This window comes from Pongo pygmaeus, chromosome 2 (assembly GCF_028885625.2).
Source record: "Pongo pygmaeus isolate AG05252 chromosome 2, NHGRI_mPonPyg2-v2.0_pri, whole genome shotgun sequence".
Taxonomy (NCBI): Eukaryota; Metazoa; Chordata; class Mammalia; order Primates; family Hominidae; genus Pongo; species Pongo pygmaeus.
Genome location: NC_085930.1, coordinates 181,918,072 through 181,940,925, shown reverse-complemented (window position 1 = coordinate 181,940,925; position 22,854 = coordinate 181,918,072). Strand labels below are relative to the sequence as shown.

The 22,854-nt window shown below is 35.5% G+C and overlaps 1 protein-coding gene and 1 non-coding gene across 6 annotated transcripts in view; one reads left to right on the top strand and one right to left on the bottom strand.

The window, feature by feature from the left end:
- The window catches only part of ECT2 (epithelial cell transforming 2), a 70,949-nt gene that overhangs the window by 29,347 nt on the left and 18,748 nt on the right, over positions 1 to 22,854 (bottom strand). For all 5 annotated transcript variants that reach the window (XM_063662421.1, XM_054482079.2, XM_063662420.1 and 2 more), the window contains 5 exons: positions 18,155 to 18,274; positions 10,093 to 10,161; positions 8,386 to 8,496; positions 7,489 to 7,585; positions 5,707 to 5,788 (listed from right to left, as the gene is read on the bottom strand). In XM_063662421.1, coding sequence (XP_063518491.1) covers positions 5,707 to 5,788; positions 7,489 to 7,585; positions 8,386 to 8,496; positions 10,093 to 10,161; positions 18,155 to 18,274 — 479 coding nt within the window. The remainder of the gene's footprint in view (positions 1 to 5,706; positions 5,789 to 7,488; positions 7,586 to 8,385; positions 8,497 to 10,092; positions 10,162 to 18,154; positions 18,275 to 22,854) is intronic.
- LOC129034410 (small nucleolar RNA SNORA72) lies at positions 20,792 to 20,922 on the top strand. The gene has a single exon (XR_008501887.1). It is a non-coding gene; the product is annotated as a small nucleolar RNA SNORA72 (small nucleolar RNA).

Sequence of the window (22,854 nt, the reverse complement as noted above, 5' to 3'; positions counted from 1 at the left end):
TGCTTACTTCGTGTCTCTATCACATTTTGCTATTTCTCTCAATACTTCAAACTTTCTCATTATTATTTTATCTGTTATGGTGAGCTGTGATCAGTGATCTTTGATGTTACTATTGTAATTGTTTTGGGACACCACCACCAATGCCCATATGAGACATCAAACCTAATTGATAAGTGTGTGTGTGTTCTGAGTGCTCCACCAACTAGCCATTCCCCTATCTCTCTCTCTCCTCTTGCTTCTCCATTCCCTGAGATACAACAATATTGAAATTAATAACCAACCCTACAAAGTCCTCTATTTAAGTGAAAGGAGGAGTCACACATTTCTCACTTAAACAAAAGCTAGAAATGATTGAGTTTAGTAAGAGAAGCAAGTTGAAAACAGAGATAGTCCTAAAGCTAAGCCTCTTGCACCGAACAGCCAAACTGTGAATGCAAAAGAAAAGTTCCTGAAGAAAAATGAAAAGTGTTACTCCAGTGACATGAATAATAAGTAAAACAACCTTAATACTGATATGGAGAATGTTTGAGTGGTCCAGACAGAAGATCAGACCAGCCTTAACAATCCAGAACAAGCCCCTATCTAATTCAGACCAAGTTCTTAACCCTCTTCAATTCTGCAAAAGCTCAGAGAGGTAAGAAAGCTGCAGGAGAAAAGTTTGAAGTTAGCAGAGTTGGTTCATGGAAGTTTGAGAAGCCATTTCTGTAACATAAAAGTACAAGGTGAAGCAGCAAGTGCTAATGGAGAAGCTACAGCAAGTTATCCAGAAAATCTAAATAAGATAATTGAAGAAGGTGGCTATACTAAACAACAGATTTTCAGTGTAGACAAAACAGCCTTCCAGTAGAAGAAGGTGCTTTCTAGGACTTTCACAGTTAGAGAGAAGTCAATGCCTGGTTTCAGAGCTTCAAAGGACAGGCTGACTCTTTTGTTAGGGGCTAATGCAGCTGGTGACTGACTATGTTGAAGCCAATGATCACTGACCATTCTGAAAATCCCAGGGCCCTTACGAATTATGCTAAATCGACTCTGCCTGTGCTCTATAAATGAAACAACAAAGCATGGATGACAGCACATCACCATGGTTTACCAATTTTTTTCTTGGGACAAGAGTCTTGTTCTGTCATCCAGGCTGGAGTGCAGTGGTGCAATTCTGGTTCACTGCAACATCCAGCTACTGGATTCAAGCAATTCTCATACGTCAGCTACTAAGTAGCTGGGATCACAGGTGTGCATCATCACACCCAGCTAATTTTTGTACTTTTAGTACAGATGGGGTTTTGCCATGTTGGTCAGGCTGGTCTAAAACTCCTGGCCTCAAGTGATCTGCCCACCTTGGCCTCCCAAAGTGCTGGGATTACTGGCATGAGCCACTGCACCCAGCCCTACTAAATCTTTTAAGCCCACTCTTGAGACCTACTGCTCAGAAAAATGTTCCTTTCAAAAGATTACTGCTTATTGACAATGTACCTGGTCATCCAAGAGCTCTGATGGAGATGTACAAAGAGACTAATTTTGTTTTCATGCCTGCTAGCTCAACATCCAATTCTGCAGCCCATGAATCAAGGAGTAATTTCAATTTTCAAGTGTTATTATTTAAGAAACACACTTCATAAGGCTATAGCTGCCACAGATAGAAGAGATCCATCAGAAGAATCACAAGAATCACTAAGTCAATTGAAAACCTACTGGATGATGTCCAAAAGAGCAAAGAGTATTTTTCCAAGTAGAAGTGAGCAATGGGACATTTTAGTGCCAGGCTGCAGTGGACAGCCATAACAAAACCTCTCTTTTATTTTCTTTTCATAAGTAAAACACTAGACTTTAGATTCAACTGAGATGTGGTGTGTTACAAAGCAGGCCTTTCCTACAGGGGTTACAGAGGCCAGCCTTTCTTCCCTTGGTAGGAATGGCCTGAGCTGTGTTGTGGGGCAGGCCACTGATTTGTATGCTGTATCATTAGAGGGCATCAGCCAATTGATCTTTTGCAGTTTCTATTAAACTTGAACTGACAAAAAAAGAAAGAAAAAGAAAACCTACTGGAAAGGATTCACCATCTGGGTTGCCATTTAAGACCATATGTCGGGCAGATGAAGCTGAGCGTGAGAGGTTGGAGGCATAGGCGGAGACCTCAGGGGAGGTAACTCTCAAGGTTCAGAGAGCCTGCAGTGGTCAGTAGCAGAGAGGCGAGGGAGAAAAAAACAAAAGCCAGAGCTCAGGCCAAGAAGGCACAAATAAAAATGAAGAAAAAACAAAAGAGAACATTTGTGAATCATGGGAGGTCAAAATATCGACATTAATTGTTTGGAAGAAGTTGATTCCAATCCTTATGGATGACTTTGAGGGGTTCAAGATTTCAGTTGCAGAAGGAATTGCAGATGTGGCAGAAATAGCAAGTGGACTACAATTAGAAGTGGAGGCTAAAGATGAGACTGAATTGCTGCAATCTCATGAACTAACCCGAACAGATAAAAGAGCTGCTTCTTACTTAGAAGCAAAGAAAGTGGTTTCTTGAGATGGAATCTACTCCTGGTGAAGATCCTGTGAACATTGTTGAAATGACAAGAAAGGATTTAGAATACTACAGACACTTAGTTGATGACATGGTGTCAAAATCTAAGAGAAGTGACCCCAACTTTGCAGTTTAATATGGGTTAAATTCTATCCAACAGCATTGCATGCTACAGAGAAATCGTTCATGAAAGGAAAAGTCAACTGATATGACCAACTTCACTGCTGTCTTATTTTAACAAAGTGCCAGCCGGATGTGGTGGCTCATGCCTGTAATCCCAATACTTTGGGTGGCCGAGGTGAGCAGATCGCTTGAGTTCAGGAGCTTTTGACCAGCCTGGGCTACATGGCAAAACCCCATCTCTACAAAAAATATAAAAGTTAGCCGGGTGTGGTGGTGCACACCTGTAATTCCGGCTACTCAAGAGGCTGAGGTGGAAGGAGGTGGAGGCTGCAGTGAGTTTAGACTGTGCCACTGCACTCCAGCCTGGGCGACCAGAGTGAGATCCTGTCTCAAAAACAAAAACAAAAAAAGAGAGAGAGAGAAGCAATTACCACAGCCATCCCAGCCTTCAGCAACCATGACCCTGGTAAGCAGCCATCAACATCAAGGCAAGATCCCCCATTAAAAAAAAGACTGTAACTTACTGAAGGCTCAGATAATTGTTAGCTTTTTTTTTTTTTTTTTTTTTTTTTGAGACAGTCTTGCTCTGTCATCCAGGCTAGAGCGCAATGACGCCATCTCAGCTCCCTGCAACCTCCACCTCCCGGGTTCAAGTGATTCTCCTGCCTCAGCCTCCCGAGTAGCTGGGATTACAGGCACCCACCACCATGCCCGGCTAATTTTTGTATTTTTAGTAGAGACGAGGTTTCACCATCTTGGCCAGGCTGGTCTCGAACTCCTGACCTCATGATCCACCCGCCTCAGCCTCCCAAAGCGTTGAGATTACAGGCGTGAGCCACCGTGCCCTGCCTGTTAGCATTTTTTAACAATAATTTTTCATTAAGATATGTACATTAATTTTTAAACATAATGCTACTGCACAATTCACAGGCTATAGTATAGTGTAAACGTAATTTTATATGCCCTGAGAAATGAAAAAATTTACATGACTTGCTTTACTGGGATATTTCCTTTACTGTCATGGTCTGCAGTCTAACCCACAGTATCTGGGGCATTGCTAAATTACAGTGATAGACAGTTGCCTTGGGAAGGGTAAAACAGGATGGGCCAGAAAAAGAGATTACCAAGGGGCATGAGTAAATTTTGGGAGTGATAGAAATGTTCTTCATCTTGATTGTGGTGATGGTTTCATGGGAGCATATGTGTGCTGAAATTAATCAAACTATATTTTAAATATGTGTAGTTTAAGAAAAAAAGCCATATTTGAACTAAAAACATATCTATAACAAATTAATATTGAAAATCTAAGCATGTATAACTGATGTTGTTAGAATTCAATTTTAGGAGGCTTTTTTAGTTTGCTTAAATGGCAAGGACTAGTGAATTGGTGCTGTGTCATTATTTCCTATATCTGACAGGTAACGGTGGTTTTAATCAACCATAATAAGCATTAAATCTCTAGGCTAAATGTTCAAGAATCTCAAGAATTTAGATCTTGTAAAATTCTATAAGGCTTATAAATCAGCATCACAATTTGACATTAAAATATCAGGTCCTATAATTTAACATTTATTAAAAATCTATGAGAAAGGCACTTAGGGTAGGGATATACTAAAAATAGAAGTTCTCAAGAAACTTAAATAATGAATAATGTCTTACTGATTCAGCTCATTATCCCTACAGCAGCCAGCTTGACACTATTCTAAAGAAGGCAACAGGTCAAACGACTAATCTATTTGCTACTTTTCCTTACTTACTTTATAATCTTTGCTTACCAAAATACCCTGTACATAAATAACAAATAGCATAAGCCACTTGTAAAGTATTCTACACTCTAAACAGATAAATTGAGCAGGTAACAACCTCTCAGTTTCTTTTATAAAAATATGAAAACAATGACTGCCTACTTCATAAAGTTTGTTGAAAAGATCAAGGTAAATAATGTGTGTCAGAGTATTTTAAACTATAAGGTGTTGAAAAATTATATGATGAGAATTATCATCATAATAGTCTCAATACCATTATCTTGGTCCTAGGGGAAAAAAATCAAAAGCATGATGGCTGGTTGGTGAACACACAAAATACATAAGCAAAAAAGAAAACAAAACAAAAAAGTATATACACTTGGCTCTCCATATCTGCAGATGCTGACTGTAAGGGACTTGAGCACCTACAGATTTTGGTATCTGAGGGAGTCTTGGGACACCTATTTACATAACCCTTTCAGCAGCAACAAAAGCTGGTAATAACTAATTTGAGTATTATTGTCTCAAATAAAAGAATGAGAGAGAGGTCTCCGCTGAATCCCCTCTCTAGAGCTAGTGAAGTTTCTCCTTAAGAGCTCTTCTGGAAGTCTTTCAATAAACTCTCATACAGAAGCACCCTGGAATCTCAGAAATCAATTAAATCTATTAAATACACTGATATATACAGTCCACTTAAAGTGCCTTCTCTGAGGCAAAACAGAAACAGTTAATGTTAAGAGAGTTTTCCACTCTGCTCCTAACAGTCAGAACATCATTTCTGACCAGTCCTCTTTCCAAGTTAGACCTAGAGTAAGCCTAAGTTTATGATCAAACTCCACAGATCAATTTCATTGAATTTATACTTTTAATACATTTCCAACCAATCCTGCCAATTTAATTCCACAAAACTCTAGGTGGAAAACAAAAAGTTTAAAAATTAAAGTGAAAAAGTATTATAAACCTTTTCGTTTCACTGTGGTCACATTCTCAAGTTACATTTGGGCAATCCACATTAATATGAAGACAGAAACAAGCTATGACTAGAGTTATATGAAGAAAATGCCTATTAGGGAATTTGTAACATTTTCAAGTTTCTAAACTATTATTCTCTGTGCACAATAGTTTAATAGCTTCAGAAATAAATGTTTTGATTAATGAATGTATTCTTACAATACTTCATTTTAATGTGTAACTACACTATTAGAAAAATAATTTAGACATTTTACAAAAGTTTGCTATTGATATTATCCTATTTATGATTCTAGTTTTCTATCAATTCCATTCGAAATCTAAGGCACGATCAAAAATTGAAAATAATGCACTTACGTCATTACTTCCTTTAGTGATCCAATAGCTTTTTCTAAAGTGCTTTTGTCTGGATTTTCATCAGCTGTATGCTTCTTAAGATCTGTAATAATACAATGTTTTCTCCATGCATAAAAAATTCAGTGATTTCTCATCTAAGACTAAAATGCTGTCCATCTTGATACAGCTAATTTTTAAAGATAATATTCAATCCTTATTTTTTAAAAAGTTTTAAGCACTGTTCCCTAAAAAGCTCTCTTATTACACATCTGGTTAAGGTTTCCATTTTTACTGACTAAATTTTCAGAATATGTAATCCTGATTTTCTTAACACTGCTATTCCAATCCCTTCAAGTAATGCTTGGGGACTCCTAAATTCCTCAAACTCTCTCCATAGTGCTAAATGAAAACACATGATCCTCAATAAGCTCAGAAATCATAATGTATTTTGTGTTTCATACTGGGGCCCATGGCTACATCACAGAGAGCATCTGGTATCTTTAAGCACAGATTTTGTTACCTTAGAGATTTATACTTAACACATTGACTCTTCTAATCCAGGTTGTTTATTTGTGTTCCCTGTGCCATCCTTGGCATATTCTTATCAAATCTAGGTTTAATCTAGTACCACTGTCCACCTAATCTCTCATGTGGAATAATAGTAATAAAGCCTAGAAATCATTTTATTTATAATATTTACAAATTTCTACAAGTACTTAAACAATAATGAAGGTATGCAAATTAGAAGAAAACCACAATGTTTTGGAAACCTGAAGTTTGTTCATATATTCTCCTTATAATCTGTAAAACAGAACAGTTTTAAATAGTGGACAAATCATTTTATAATCCAGTAATTCTCAACTATATTAGATAACTCTAAAAAACAAAAAAAAGTCAAATTTTTAGTTAGTACTATAATTCACATACTAACCAAGATTCTTATAGAAAATAACAGATTAAACAGTCACAAAATTTGCCTCCTTGTCTGCTGTACATATTAGTGTAGATTTAGCTTAGGAATTAAATCTTTTATTATAAACTTTTTCCTGTTTATAATTTAGTTATCCTTCTTTTTTTTTTTTTAATTATTTTTAGAGACAGGGTCCCTGAATGCTGCCCAGGCTGGTCTCCAACTCCTGGGCTTATGCTCGGTCTTCCAAAGTGCTGGGATTACAGGCTATAATTTTGTTTTCATACTTAATTAAGAATAAAATAAAAACTGATACTGTCCTTAGCCAGCTAAATGTAACCAAATATACATACATATTTTTTACCACAGGCAAAATTCATTCATAAAAATTATCTGCTGTAAAACTCTCTTCTATTGATACCTGTAGTTCAGCTCTAGAATAAATAGATATGTTTCAAGAGTATTCTGAACAATCTAAGGTCAAAAAAAGTAAGCATAAAGCCAAGTATATAGAACTTTACTAAAATTCAAAAAAGGGCTACAAAAAACTCAGGACATACAAATTATCTTCTCCTTGTGATTTTTGTGGGCAAATTTTGTATGTACTTGGATGTAAAATGATTTTGAATTAGTGACACACCATGAAATATTAAGAAAACTTTTAAATGAAACGACAAAATATATACTACTAATCAACAGATAAAATATTTCACGCCAGGCTGAATTTTAGTGGCACCAGTAACTATTTTTTAAGATAATCCATAAAGCAAAACATACATAAACTTTAATGCTGAAATCTAAGAAACTCTAAAAATGAGAAGAAATTCATCTTTTTTGGAAAAAACAATTCCATTAAAATATCTGACGTAGTTTGAAACAGATCAGACAAGTACCATTTAAAAGTAATGCAACACTGGGTAACCTCTGTACTGGTCGGATAAGAAGTTCAACAAGGCTCTGCCGTCCACATTCTGGTTTTGCTTGGTTTATCTGAAAAAATATTTATTCAACAATTTCAAAAAAGGTTTTCTGCAAAGATTATATGCTCTACTTTTACTGGATTACACCTTATCATTAGTGTCTGTGATACAAACTAATAGAGAAGAGGTGGAATTTCTCCGTGGCAGATTACTTGGCTGAATAATTTTTCAGGGCCTGAAATGTCCTCTTGGCCAGCCAGTGGTTAACATCTTACATAAAAAGTGAGTTCCTCTACACACACCTCTATATCCCACCTTAAATTTTTCTTAAGTCTATATCATTCACAAGAAAAAGCACATTTAATAATATTAATTATGCTAATACCATAATAAGGAACTGGTAAGAAAAAAAATCATTAAAAGCAAAACAAATCTCACTAGAAAATCATTAGGTGTTTTGAGAACTAAAATATGTAAAACTTAAAAAAAAGCTTTTTGTAGAGATGGGAGTCTCACTAAGTTGCTCAGGATGATCTCAAACTCCTAGCCTCAAGTAATCCTCCCTCATCAGTCTCTCAAAGTGCTAAGATTACAGGCTGACATTGGCCGGTGCACCTGGCCACAATTAAAAAAAAAAAAAAATGACCACATATAACATTCTTATTCACTCAGCTGCCTCCTGGCACCTAATACTGAATGTATCAAACCTTCCAAAGCTAAATACCATGGTCACCCATAAGTACAACTAAAATTAACAGATATTAATGGATACATTTTACTAAAGTTAAAATTTACTTCATTTTTTCATAATTGTGGTGAATTACTTCAGAAATAATTCTCAAATTTTTATTTGAAAGAAATATACATTACCTTGAGAAAAGCATGAAATCTTGGTTTCTGTTTTTCACATTTAATAATTGTTTCCTTGCTCATTTCAAAGAAGTTTACAAAGGGAGGGTAGGTTTTTACCAAATCTTTTGACTAGGAAGAAAAGGGAAAAAAAAACATTATTTGTTATGCATTTGTCATCCTTAGAGACAATGTAACTTAAAGTCAAATAATTAATAGTCACAATCTGACATATTGGATGCAAAAGTTTAAAGTAAGTTTCTTCTCAAATATAGACATTTATTTTATAAATTTCTCAGTAAAGAGTTAATTGCTAAACAAAATACATCATTTGGTATCATAGTCTAAAACATGAAGACTCAGAAAAAAAAACAAAAGATGTTAAAGCTTATTGTATTGATACAAACATGACAAAGAAAATGTCTATGAGTTTAAAAAATATCAATTAAATTACAGCTGATCTAGGTAGATTCCAAAAGCATGGTATTTATTCAAAAATCCAAACCGCCATTAAAAGATCAGTTATATTACCCAAAAATGCAAGCAAGAAAAGGAAAACAGTGTTGGCTGATTGAGAAAATTAAAAGGTATCAAAAAAATGAGAAAATAATTTGTAAATTTTTAATTCTGAACCAAACTGAAAAAACACCTAAGAGATTATTTTGTAAGGAAAGAAGTTAGAGGCCTCAAAAAATAAAAGTATAAATGTCAGTACTCAAGGCACTGAAACTTACAAATCCTATTTAAAGAGATTCAAAGAAACTTCTAAATTCTATTCACAAAACCTTGCCAAAATGAATTTATAAAACTTAAGTTGTGTGGTTCTTATCCTAGTAAAAAGCAGTTCATTATGTGGTTCTCATCCTAGTAAGAGGCAGTTCATGAGAAGCCTTTAAATAGAAACAGACAGCAAAAAGTGTTATCAACTAAGAAGGGAGAAAAATAAAAACTTCTTTGTACATCTGGCAGAATTCAGCAATATTCACAATAGCAAAACATGGAGTCAACCTAAGCGCCCATCAATGACAGACTTGATAAAGAAAATGTGGTACATATACACTATGGAATGCTATGCAGCCATTAAAAAAAAAATGCGAGATCATGTCCTTTGCAGGAACATAGATGGAGCTGGAGGGCATCATCCTTAGCAAACTAACACAGGAACAGAAAACCAAACACCACATGTTCTCACTTATTAAGTGTGAGCTAAATGATAAGAAGACACAGACACATAGAGGGGAACAACACATACCTGGGGCCTATTGGAAGGTGGAGGATAGGAGGAAGGAGAGGAACAGGAAAAATAACTAATAGGTACCAGGCTTAACGCCTGGGTGACGAAACAATCTGTACAATTAACCCCCATGACACAATTTTACCTATATAATAAACCTGTACATGTACTCCTGAACTTAAAATGAAAATTAAATAATATATAAAATAAAAATACAATCTGTGGCCATTTATGAAGGGCAAATAACTTGATACATACTAAAACAATTATACTACAGCATAATTGGCATTCTTCCGGTGATCTTGGGTTATTAAGGTGATAAACTGCATATAGAAGGCATGTTTCAGAAGACAAAGAACATTTCCAATATATTTTATAAACACAATCATGTCAAAGTTTTAAAACCTCTCACATTTAAATAGGTAAATTACATTCCTTGCCAGTCCTTGATGAGATCATATTTTAATCTGAAAACTTAAAAAAGAAATACTTACATATTTGAGAAAAATGTCACCAATGCTTTTGCTCTCATCCCAATTAACTATAAGGTCTTCAAGATCATCCTGAAATAGCATAAATTGAAATATTTAAAATTAAACCTGACAGCTCCCTATACAACTTTTAATATTTCTGAGATACTCATTGGAAAGAAGCACTTTACAAGGTGTCTTAATTTGATGTGTAAAATAATGAACATCCCATTCTTTCTCTTCAACAAGGAATTAACTTTTACTACAAAGAAAACATCCTTTGAAAAACAATTTTTAAAATATAAAATGTAAAGTCAATAAGCCTAACTTTACAATATGATGTGATAACTCAATATTTTTTATTAACTATAAAGCTGATTGGTGTTATTAATTATAGAAAACTACTCTCAATCCTGCTGCTGAAATCTAAGAAACTCTAAAAATGAGGGTTTATTTATTTAACATCAGTCATTAAAAACTGTAATCTCTAACGAGGATCAGTAAATTTAAAAGTGTGAATAAATGAGGGTAGCTGTGTTCCAATAAAACTTGTTTTAACCAAAACACGCAATGGGCTGGATTTGGCCCATGAACCATAGTTTGTTAATTCTTCATGGTCATTCTAAAATATTACTTCTTTGTAAAAACTTAGAAGAACATTTAAAAGCTTTATAATAAACAAACAAATCAGACAATAAAATGAGATGCCAAGAAATGACAGGCCCTAATTGAAATTCTAAGTGATTGATATGTGATATTGCAACAGACTGAATGCAGAAGCACATATGAGAATCAGTCTTCTATTAAGCCAGACAGTAAAACTACAATACTACCACTCCCCTTACTAATTATTTTTGTTTGGGAAATTATTTTTCTTAAAGAACGTTACTTGTGTTACCATGTAATGAGCTATTATTTTAAGTGAATTAATATAAAATTAGATATCCCACATGCAAAAAGATGAACTTAAACCCTCACCTCAAGAAAAACAATTTTTGAAGAAAACATAGAAAACAATCTTCAAAATCTTGAGTTAGAAAAAAAATTTTTAGATATGACACTGAAATCACAGTCCATAAAAGAAAAAATGAATACACGGAACTTCATCAAAATTTAAAACTTTTGTATTTCAAGAAAACTTGTATCTAGAATTTATAGAGAACCCTTACAACTCAAGAAGACAATCCAATCAAAAAACAGGCAACAGACAGCAGCCATTTCACCAAAAATAATACACAAATGGCCAACAACCATGTGAAAAGACACTTACCATTAATCATTAGGGAAATACAATTAAAGCCACAAGAGATGTCTCCTCACCCACTAGGATGGTTATAATTTAAGAAAAAAAAGATAAGTGTTTTTCAAGAATGTGGAGAAATTGGAACTCTCATTCATTACTGGTGAAAATAACAACTGATGGGTCTGAGTTTCTCAGGAGGCTGATGTGGGAGGATCACTTGAGACCAGAGTTGGAGGCCGGCCTGGGCAATATGGCATGACCACATCTCTAAATAAATTAAGTAATTAACTTTAAAATGATGGGAAAACCCGAGCATTTTCTCAAAATTTTTAAATACAAAACTACCATACAGCTCATCAATCCTACTCCTAGGTATCTACTCAAGAGAAATGAAAACATGTCCACACGGATCTGCACACCACACTCTCACAGCAGCATTATTCATAATAGCCAAAAATGGAAACAATCTAAATGTCTATCAACTGGTGAACAGACTTTTAAAAGTTAGTATAGTCATATAAAGGAATATTATTTGACCAGAAAAAAAGAACTTCTAACATGCTACATTTAGATGAACTAAAAAAACATGCTAAGAGGAAACCATATATAAAAGACCACATACTATATAAACATATTTACAATACTATCAAATAGTATATCAAATAGTATATCTATATGCTGTATGTATATATACATAGTATCAATGTGTAACATATTAAATATATAAAATGTCCAGAAAAGGCAAAATCATAGATACAGAAAGTACATTAGTGGTTGCCTATGGCTGGGTATAGAAATAAAGATTAATTGTAAGTAGACATCTTATTTGGGGTGGGTAGTGAAAATGTCCTAGAGTGGATTTATAGTGATGGTTGTACCACTTGGTTAAGTTATTAAAATAACTGAATTGTATCATATTTTCTTTCTTTTTTTTTTTTGAGACAGGGTCTCACTCTTTTGCTCAGGCTGGAGTGCAGTGGCACAACTCACTGTAGCCTCAACCACCCAAGTTCAAGCAATCCTCCCACCTAAGCTTCCCAAGTAGCTGGGACTACAGGCATGTGCCACCACAGCCAGCTAACTTTTTTATTTTTTGCAAAAATGAGTTCTCACTATGTTGACCAGGCTGGTCTCAAACTCCTAGACTCAAGCGATATTCCTGCCTCAGCCTTCCAAACTGCTGGGATTACAGGCAGGAGCCACCAGGCCCGGCCTGAATTGTGTATTTTAAATAGGTGAATTTAAAAACATGTAAGATGTACCTCAATAAAGCTGTTAAAAAATAATACATGTTAAATAATATTTTAAAATTTTGAATACAGCAAATACCAATATATAAAATCCACATAAGTAAAACTTCTTCAATCTTTAAGAATGAAAAGCGATCCTAAAGACAAGTAATTTAAGAATCACTGTCCTATATTAGTAGATTCAGTTAAGTTCAAAAGGGAGAAAAACCACTTTCAATAGCATAAAAGTAAACTCAAAGCAAGAATATTTTAACAGCCCACACACATCAAGAACTGGGAAGATTGAACTGTTCAGAACTGCACTTGAAAGAAAAAAAAAGGAAGAAAAATATTATAAATAAATCTAATCTTGGGGCAATATAATGCAGTGAATTCTGGCACTGACTACTGAGGTTTAAATACTGGCTCTTGGGCTTGTTTCTTCTGTGCCCTCGGACAAGTTATTTAAGCTATATGTTCCTCAATTTCCTATTCTGAAAAATAAGGAAAGTAATTATTCCTACACCATAGAGGATTTTATGAGCATAACTATGTTAGGGATTCCTCTAAATGCTTTACAAGTATTAATTCATAAACCTGTAAAATAAATACTTATATAAGAACATTGCTCTAAGAAAGCAAAATCATCTTTAGGCACTCTGAAATATAGTCTGCTCTGTTTCTGGTTAACTTTTAATTCCTAATGCTTGTTGACCAAAGATTGCTGTCTTAGGCCAGGTGCCGTGGCTCACGCCTGTAATCTCAGCACTTTGGGAGGCCAAGGCGGGCGGATCACAAGGTCAGGAGTTCGAGACTAGACTGGCCAGCATGATAAAACTCCCGTCTCTACTAAAAATACAAAAAACTAGCCAGGCATGGTGGTGCGCGCCTGTAGTCCCAGCTACTCAGGAGGCTAGAGCAGGAGAATTGCCTGAACCCGGCAGGTGGAGGTTGCAGTAAGCTGAGATTGTGCAATTGCACTCCAGCCTGGGCGACAGAGCGAGACTCCATCTCAAAAAAAAAAAAAAAAAAAAAAAAAAAGATCGCTAATAGCTCAGGAACTAAGTAATAAAGAAACTAAGGCTTAGAAAGATTAAGTAACTTTCCTCAAATCACACAGCTGTGAACCAGTATTGAAACTCAGTTATTGTCTGACTCAGATTCCACGTTATTCCACAGTTCCTCCCCCATTAGAAAGGGGGACTCAGTTTGGCAGGCGAGTCCCCAGTAGCTTTATTCATAATACCACTATTTCTTACAACATTTCTGGGGGAAAATGCCCGATACAATTTAGGACAGAGACTGAGATGTATTTCCTCCTCCTTGTCTATAATACATCAGAAATTCTCATAGGATTCTCTTAACTTTTCCTCCAAAAGAAAGGACAATTCTACAGTTCAAAGACAGAGCAGATTCCAAAGCCTGGGCAAGAATATTAGATAAGTGGGGAAGTCATAAACAGATGGGGCTTAAGAAAGCTAAGCTACTTACTTCTTTTCTTCCTTGTTAAGATTTATTCTGCACTGTTAAGTAGGTAGAAACAGTGCAGAATTAATCTTAACCAGGGTTTCTCTTTTGCCGAGCTCATTGCACAGTAAGCCAACATACATGGGTTCCTGAAACAAGTACACAATTCTTTGAGGCTTACACTAAAATAACAAAAGGTATATGCAAAAAGAAAAAGAACTCCTATCAATCCCTCTCTCTTGTTTCATCATAGTTGCGTAAAAGTTGAAATTTGGTTTATTTTTTGTTTTGTTTTGAGACAGTCTCACTCTGTTGCTTAGGCTGGAGTGTAGTGGCATGATCTTGACTCACTGCAACCTCTGCCTCCTGGGTTCAAGCGATCCTACCACCTCAGCCTCCCAAAGAGTTGGAACTACAGGCATGCACCACCACACCCAGCTAATTTTTGCAATTTTTGTAGAGATGGGGTTTTGCCTTGTTGCCCAGGCTGGTCTCAAACTCCTGGGCTCAGGCAATCCACTCGCCTCGGCCTCCCAAAGTGCTGGGATTACAGACATGAGCCACTGTGCCCAGCTAAGAGTAGAAAATTGTACATCAAGGATTAATGATGTTTAATCTTGAAAAAGAAAAATTCATACTGAGGAAAAGAGAGAGATGTAGATAACAACCTCAAAAATTTTCATCTTACTCGAAACATCAGCTCACTAGACCTTGGAAGCAAAGTAAGAATGAGGCTTCTAAAGTTGTTTACATAATACCTAGATAAGAAAATACACTGAGTGCTAGTCTTAATTTTGAAAGTTAAAGGTAACACGACCATCATTCAGTAAACATTTACTGAAAGTAATCTAAATGCTAGACAGTGGGTGTAAACACAATGGGTAAAAAAGTTTTAACACCACAAAAAACTTAAGATTAGTTTACCCAACTTCATGAGTCAGTTATTATTATCCCCATTTTATAGACAGGGAAACTGAAGCACTTAAAGTCACCTGACTTCAAACTCAATCAAATCTGCTTTGTTCAGGCCAAGCACAGTGGTGTAATCCAAGCACTGTGAGAGGCAGAGGCAGGCAGATTACCTGAGGTCAGGAGTTTGAGACCTGCCTGGCCAATGTGGTGAAACCCCACCTCCACTAAATATACAAAAATTAGCCAGGTGTGGTGGCGCACACCTGTCCCAGCTACTAGGGAGGCTAAGGCAGGAGAATCATTTGAACCTGGGAGATGGAGGTTGCAGTGAGCCAAGACTGCACCACTGCACTCCAGCCTGAGCAACAGAGCGAGACTTCGTCTCAAAAAGAAAAAGAAAAAAAAAAAACCTGTTTTTTCCAGTACATATTCTTAACCACTATGTGATACTATAAAATACAGACACCAATGTTTTCAGGAATGCTGTTATTGAGATGATACGAAAAACTGTACAAATTTAAGACACATTTACATGGTGTATTCATCTACATACCAAAAGAATGTATCTCAGCATGATTTTAAAGAAGCAAAATAGCATTAGTAGTTAGGAGAACAGACTTTGAAGTTATACAAATAAAGGTTCAAGTCTTGGATCCAGCGTTTATTAGATGACTGCCTCTGGAAAGTTATTCTCTGTGTGTACCAGTTTCACATTTCTAAAATGTGTACAATAATACCAACTTCTTGCTCAATAGATGTGGTAATGCTCAATAGATTGTTGGCTTCATTTAAAACAGGAAAAAAAAAACTGCTATGTGTTACAAGGATAAAGAAAAAAACCCAAAATTTTAGACATATTTGGATAATGGAATTATGGGTATTTCTCTCCATTTTTTCCTTTTCTCTTGAGTTTTACAAATGTTTCACGGCACGTACTGGTTTCACAGTAGAAAAGAACATAAGCTTTAAAATTTTTAAATATTTGACAAACCTGAAATCAGCTAAAAAAAACAAATAGTTGCAGTGAGCTCAGATCAGGCCACTGCACTCCTGAAAAACTAATAGTTGAAGTACCATCTTACAAAAGAAGCTTAAAAAATTAAGTTACACTTGAGAAAACTAAACGGTGACAAATTTTCAAAGCTTCATTGAATCAAAGAATATGATTTTCTAAATTAAGATTATGACTCTGCAAACATAAAATAACACATTTTATCATAGAAGGGTGTCCAGACTAGCTAAATAACTGACACAAATTCAAATTGATCCACAAAGGTAGCGGCAAAACACCAAAATAAAAACCTACTTGACAGGCCAGACACGGTGGCTTATGCCTGTAATCCCAGCACCTTGGGACGTCGAGGCAGGCGTATCACTTGAGGTCAGGAGTTCAAGACCAGCCTGGTCAGCATGGCAGAATCCCAGATCCACTAAATATACAAAAATTAGCCAGGCGTGGTGGTGCATGCCTGTAGTCCCAGCTACTCGGGAGGCTGAGGCAGGAGAATCACTTGAATCTGGGAGGCAGAGGTTGCAGTGAGACAAGATCGCACCACTGCACTCCAGCCTGGGTGAGTGTGAGACTCCATCTCAAAAAAAAAAAAAAAAAAACCCCACAAAACCTACTTGACCTTCCATTCTGCTTTTGTGCCACTCAGTAACTCTTACAAAACAAAAAATATTCCCAAAGTACTTTCCTCTTCAAAAATTCAGACTCCTAATTGGAATAGGATTAACTAGCCTGAAACTCTCTAGCTTTCTAAGCTTTTGAAACAAATAGATTCCTTCAGAGTTCTCTTTAGATCTAGAAATTAACTGAAATATGATCAGCAATACTGATAAAACACAAAATACAAGCAATTGGTAAATATCATTCTTAATAATTTATAGATCTGCTATTTTTTGTTTATAATGTATACTAAAATAAAAAACAATCTTATATATTTGAAAACATCCTGTAATTCAGATTGGTTCTTTTACTGGAATGCGGCATAAACATTAATGTGAGTTATTTTGAAAAGAAAACTGATCAGCTTTGCTCAAGTACTACATAGGTAAAATAAGAGGAAATAAAACTACTTACTTAAAAAGTAGTTTAAGAGTTCAGCTAAATCTGTCCAGGAATTATTTTACTGTAAGAGACTGACACCTGGAAATCACAGGCCCTTCACCAAAGGAAAATCATTAATAAGAGGACAACATTGTCTCACATACTTTTGGCATTTACCTACCTATAAATGGAGAAGGGACTTAAATGAACTCTAAGTCCATTAGAGGTTTAGAGTTTTCAAAACAAGCCAAAGCAAAACAAAAATATACACCCCAAGAGCAAAAACTATGGGAACATAAGAAAAATAGTACTGGGAGTCACATGTCTCTACAGAATAGATTTCATAAAGCCTTAATTCCTTGTTTGTAGGATTAACTGAAAATAAAAAAACAGCAAACAAAGGTTAGGTGCAATGGCTCATGGCTGTAATCCTAGCACTTTGAGAGGCTAAGGCAGGAGGATCAGTTGAGTCCAGGAGTTTGAGACCAGCCTGGGCAACACGGCAAGACCCTGCCCCGTCTCTACAAAAAACTTTTTTAAAAAAATTAGCCAGGCATGGCAGCATGCAACCGTAATCCCAGTTACTTCGGGAGAGCCTGAGGTGGGAGAATCACTTGAGCCCAGGAGGTCAAGGTTGCAGTAAGTCATGATCACGCCACTGCACACTAGCCTGGGTGACAGAGTATTCTCCATCTCAAAAAAAAAGGCAGGGCACAGTGGCTCACACCTATGATCCCCACACTTTGGGAGGCCGAGGCGGGTGGATCACTTGAGGTCAGGAGTTTGAAACCAGCCTGGGAAGCATGACAAAACCCATCTCTACAAAAAAATACAAAAATTAGCTGGGATGGTGGCACATGCCTGTGGTCCCAGCTACTCAGGACTTTTAGGCAGCGGGAGAATTGCTTGAGCCCGGGTGGCAGAGGTTATTACTGTGAGCCAAGATCACGTCAATGCACTAAAACCTGGGTGACAGAGTGAGACTGTCTCAAAAAACAAAACAAAAGCAAACAGCAAACATTATGAGGCACTGGAATAAAGAGACAAATGATTCAAAGGAACTAATAAGGGAATAAGAAGTTTTAGGTATAAAACTTATTTAGCTGACCAGAAGTACCTCAAAGATCATAATAAATATGTACAATCTGAAAAAAATTACTACCAATCTAACATATACAAATTTACCTTTATCTTGGTGTGTACATCAAAGATATCTGGGATGCTACCAAAAATAGTCTTAATCTCCTCTGGTGCAAGGATAGGTCCACCACGTTGTCCTTCCTCTTCCAATGGTACCTGAAATAACTAAATGAGAAAAAAGACTAGTTTAAGTAGACTGTGGGAAGAAGAAAAGAGCTAAAATATGGACAGTGATAAAGGAGACACAAGATATTAATAGAGAAAGAAGTAATAATAAAAAATACTCTCCCTAAATTTGAGACACTTTCCCCATATTTTCTATTCTATTTTATTCTATTTATGTACTCCATTTATATACCTGTGTATATGTATATACATATGCTCTTGTCATGAAATGTCATTAGAAGCAAATAAAAGTTCACACAGTTCTGCAATCAATCATTAAAACTGTTAGTATGATACAAGAGTAATTTCTACTTTTGTATTCAAGTTACTAAGGATGAAAGCAACAAGCAATCTGTTGCCTCCAGACATATTTAATATATGTGCTAAATGTTTTAAAATTGTTAATGTAGAAGCTTGGCTTGGGGGAAAGACTGGATTTGAAGCTAGAAGATCTGTTTGTATCTATGTTGCTGCTCGTATCAATCTAAAAAGTAAAAGAAAAAAACTAAGAACTAATAAATAAGTTTGGCAAGGCCATAAGATACAAGGTCAGTGCATGCATATGCATGCACAGACACAAATCAATTTTACTTCTATATACCAGTAACTTACAAATGGAAAATATAATTTAAATAGTATCACAATAAAAAATTAAAATACTTAAGTATAAATATAATATGTTCATGATGCTAAAAACTACAGTATACTGATGAAAGAAATCAAAGACAACCTAAATAAATGTAGACATATGGTCATGGATTGAAAGAATCAACACAGTAAGAATGTCAATTCTCCCTCAAATTGATTTATAAATTCAGTGCCAATCAAAGTTCCAGGACTTTTTGCAGATATAGAAAACCTGATTCTAAAAATTTATATGGAAAGGCAAAGAAGCTTCTTACTACAAAGCTGGGTGTTCTAGACTGTATGGTATTCGTGAGGGGAGAAACATACATAGATCAATAAAAAAGAGAATTCAGAAACAAACTCATGCAAATATGGTCAAGTAATTTTAGGCAAAGGTACAAAAGCAATTCAATGCAGAAGGATAGTCTTTCAACAAATGGTATTACAATACCATCTGCCATAAGCAAAAAATGAATCACAGCCTAAATATAACACTTTATACAAAAATTAACTCAAAATGGGTCACGGACATAAACAAAAAACCTAAAACTATAAAACTTTTAGAAGAAAACAGAAGAGAAAATCTTCATGACTTAAACTTAGGTAAAGAGTTCTCATACATGATATCACAATCTATGAATGAAAAAACTGTTAAATTAGACTTGAATAAAAATTTACTTTTCTTCAGCAAAAGACACTTGAGAGAATTTAAAAAATACACTATGAATGACAAAAAAGTATTTGCAAGTCATGTTTGACAAAGGACTAGTATCCACAATATACAAAGAATTCTCGGCCGGGCGCGGTGGCTCACGCAGGTAATCCCAGCATTTTGAGAGGCCGAGGTGGGCGGATCACGAAGTCGGGAGATTGAGATCATCCTGCCTAAGATGGTGAAACCCCATCTCTACTAAAAATACAAAAACAAAATTAGCCAGGCGTGGTGGCGTGTGCCTGTAGTCCCAACTACTCGGGAGGCTGAGGCGGGAGAATGGGGTGAACTTGGGAGGCGCTCTGCACTCCAGCCTGGGCGACAGAGCAAGACTCAGTCTCAACAAATAATAATAATAATAATTCTCTCAGCCTGGCCAACATGGTGAAACCCCATCTCTACCAAAAGATACAAAAATGAGCCAGGTGTGGTGGCACATGGCTGTAGTCCCAAGTGCTCGGGAGGCTGAGGTGGGAGAATCACTTGAACCCAGGAGGCGGAGGCTGCAGTGAGCCAAACCAAGATTGCACCACTGCACTCCAGCCTGGGCAACAGAGTGAGACCCTATCTCAAAAATGTAAAAGAAAGAATTCTCAAAACTCAGAAGGAAACAACCCAATTTAAAAGTGGGCAAAAAACATGAACAGTTATTTCAACAAAAAAGATACACAGATGTCAAATGAAGACAATATGTTCAACATCATTAGTCATTATGAAAATGAAAACTGAAACCACAATGAAAGATTCTATTTTTCCAATATTTCTCAAATCTATCCTCTTATCAACACTGATACTATCCTAAAAAGTTCAGATCTTCAAAATCTCTCACGACTGCTGAAATAGCCTCCAAATTGTTATCGATTCCCCAATTTCCCCTCTTGAATTCCTCCTTCAAAGTGAACCAAGTTATCTTTCTGAAATGCAAGTCAGATATTATTGATCTCTCGTCTCATAAAAAAATTATTCTATAGCTTAGATAATACAGCACACCATGCAAAGGCCTCTCTAGATTGTTATAGGCTATCTCATCTCAACTCTCACTGTATCCATATGCCTACTACACCCTTGCTATTGATAATACAGAATGATCACTTGTATTGTTTACTCAGTCTCAAAGAGACTTCTCATCTATATCCTCTACTTGTACCAATCATATTCATACTTTAAAATTCACTCCATTGTGAATATTCTCACTGTTTTGATTTTATAATAGTAACAACAAGCTAAACATTCACTATATTAAGACCACGCATGTGTCTCGGACCCACCTCTTTCCCTAGGTTTGTTTTTATAAATGCTGATGATAAACCAGCTCTGACTTATATGATCATTTTGTATGACCATCTAAGGGCTGTGATTCTAGGTTACCTTTAGTCAACTTTAAGGAAAATGACAGTACAGCTAATCTAATAACTTTTGCAAATAATCAGTGCTAACTTGGAAACTTCTGTCAAAAAAGGGCATTACCAAAGGAAGGAAACTTCATGTGTACCAGTTGCTATTGAATAAACTGTAAAATTACTGTGTTTTTCTAGAAAAAAAGTTCACTTCAATCCTTACCTTCTGTATGAAGCTTTTTCTGATGCACAACACACAGAAAATTCCAGCCCAATACCTTCCCTAAACTAAACGAGTAGTAAAACTCTCACTTTACAAATCTAATACCTTAACTCCTTTATTATGCTGATACCTTCCATTTGGTAATTATAATTGTGTATATTTTATCTCCTAGTATAAAGTTCTTTAAAACAAAAAAAAATCTTTAACACTTAGCACAGTACTTTATATTAATTAGGCATCCAAGTAGTATGTGGAATAAATAAAGAAGCCTCTGGATATTCATTTAATGTTGAGGATAAGTTATAATTAAGTTATTCCAAATCCTATACCCCCCAAAAGGAAAGTATCAGTCCTAAAACAAAGTTCTTTAACAAGAATATTATCATGGGCTTGGTGCAGTGGCTCAGGCCTGTAATTACAACACTTTGGGAGGCTGAGGCAGGAGGATCGCTTGAGCACAGGAGTTTGAGAGCAGCCTGGGCAACATAGCAAGACCCCGTCTGTACAAAAAACAAAAAAAAATTTTAAAGAGAGAATACTATCATGAATTTAGGCCATAATCTTTTAAACAAACATTTGATGAGTTTATACTAAGCAAAGTGGTATGAAACTTTCTCCAGTCTAATAATTTCATGAGCTTTTTTAAAAGGAGTTTTAGCGAATTTAATTGATATGCAAATTAGAATTCTGAAACTTCAATGCGTTTTACCATGGCTTGAAAGGATTTACATTTCCAAGCAATAAATGCTACTAAAGTACATGAATAGTATATGCCAAAGGGATTTTTTGCTACTCAACCACATTTTGAATCATTATAAAAACTTCAACAAGAAACTCATCTATCTAGAGTGATTTCCCTTGAGAAGGAAGAGCAAAGGTGACTTAAAATAAATCTAATACAGCAAAGAACATCATAAAACCTTGACTGCTGCTAAACAAATAATTAACCGTGAAAAATAACCTCTCTATGACCATCAAGTAAGAAGTCTTTCCATGTCTTATCCATGCATTTTATCAATGGTACAAGCAACTTAAAGGCTATTAAATTGGACCTTAATGAGTTATTTTATGAATTCAAATAAAGGTCAATTAAAAACTAAACCCAAATCAGAAACTCCCTATTGTTTTCTATTGAAAGATAAGCTTGGTGTTACCAACTTCATTTTCTTAACAGTATGTCAACCTATCTCTCTCATTACCTAAAACAGATTTCTTCCTTCTTTCTACAGATACCAACATAATGGCCTATTATTGTCTTTCAGAATCTTAAATTTCAGTTTATTCCTTAATAACTTCTATAATCTCATCCTACAAGGATTCATTAGAGCTGTTTTCTTCAGAAATAACTTTATAGTACATTTTAATATTGGTAAGCAATGAGTTAACATCTATTTATGACTAACCACCACATATTTTGTGTGTCACATGAAATGATTACTGAAAAAAATTACTTATATCAACACTGTTATGCTTCATTGCTATTGTATAGGCAATGTTTTTCATATATATACAGTACTAAAAACAAAGCAATGACTCTTAGAACCCATACTTTCAGGAAAAAGTTATCTATCACTTCCAAATATAAATGCAGTATCTTGACAAGGAACCTGCAAAATCCTGGATTAAACTTGATACTCTCTGAGATCATCTACTGAGTTCTGTTCTCTTTAAAGTAACTATT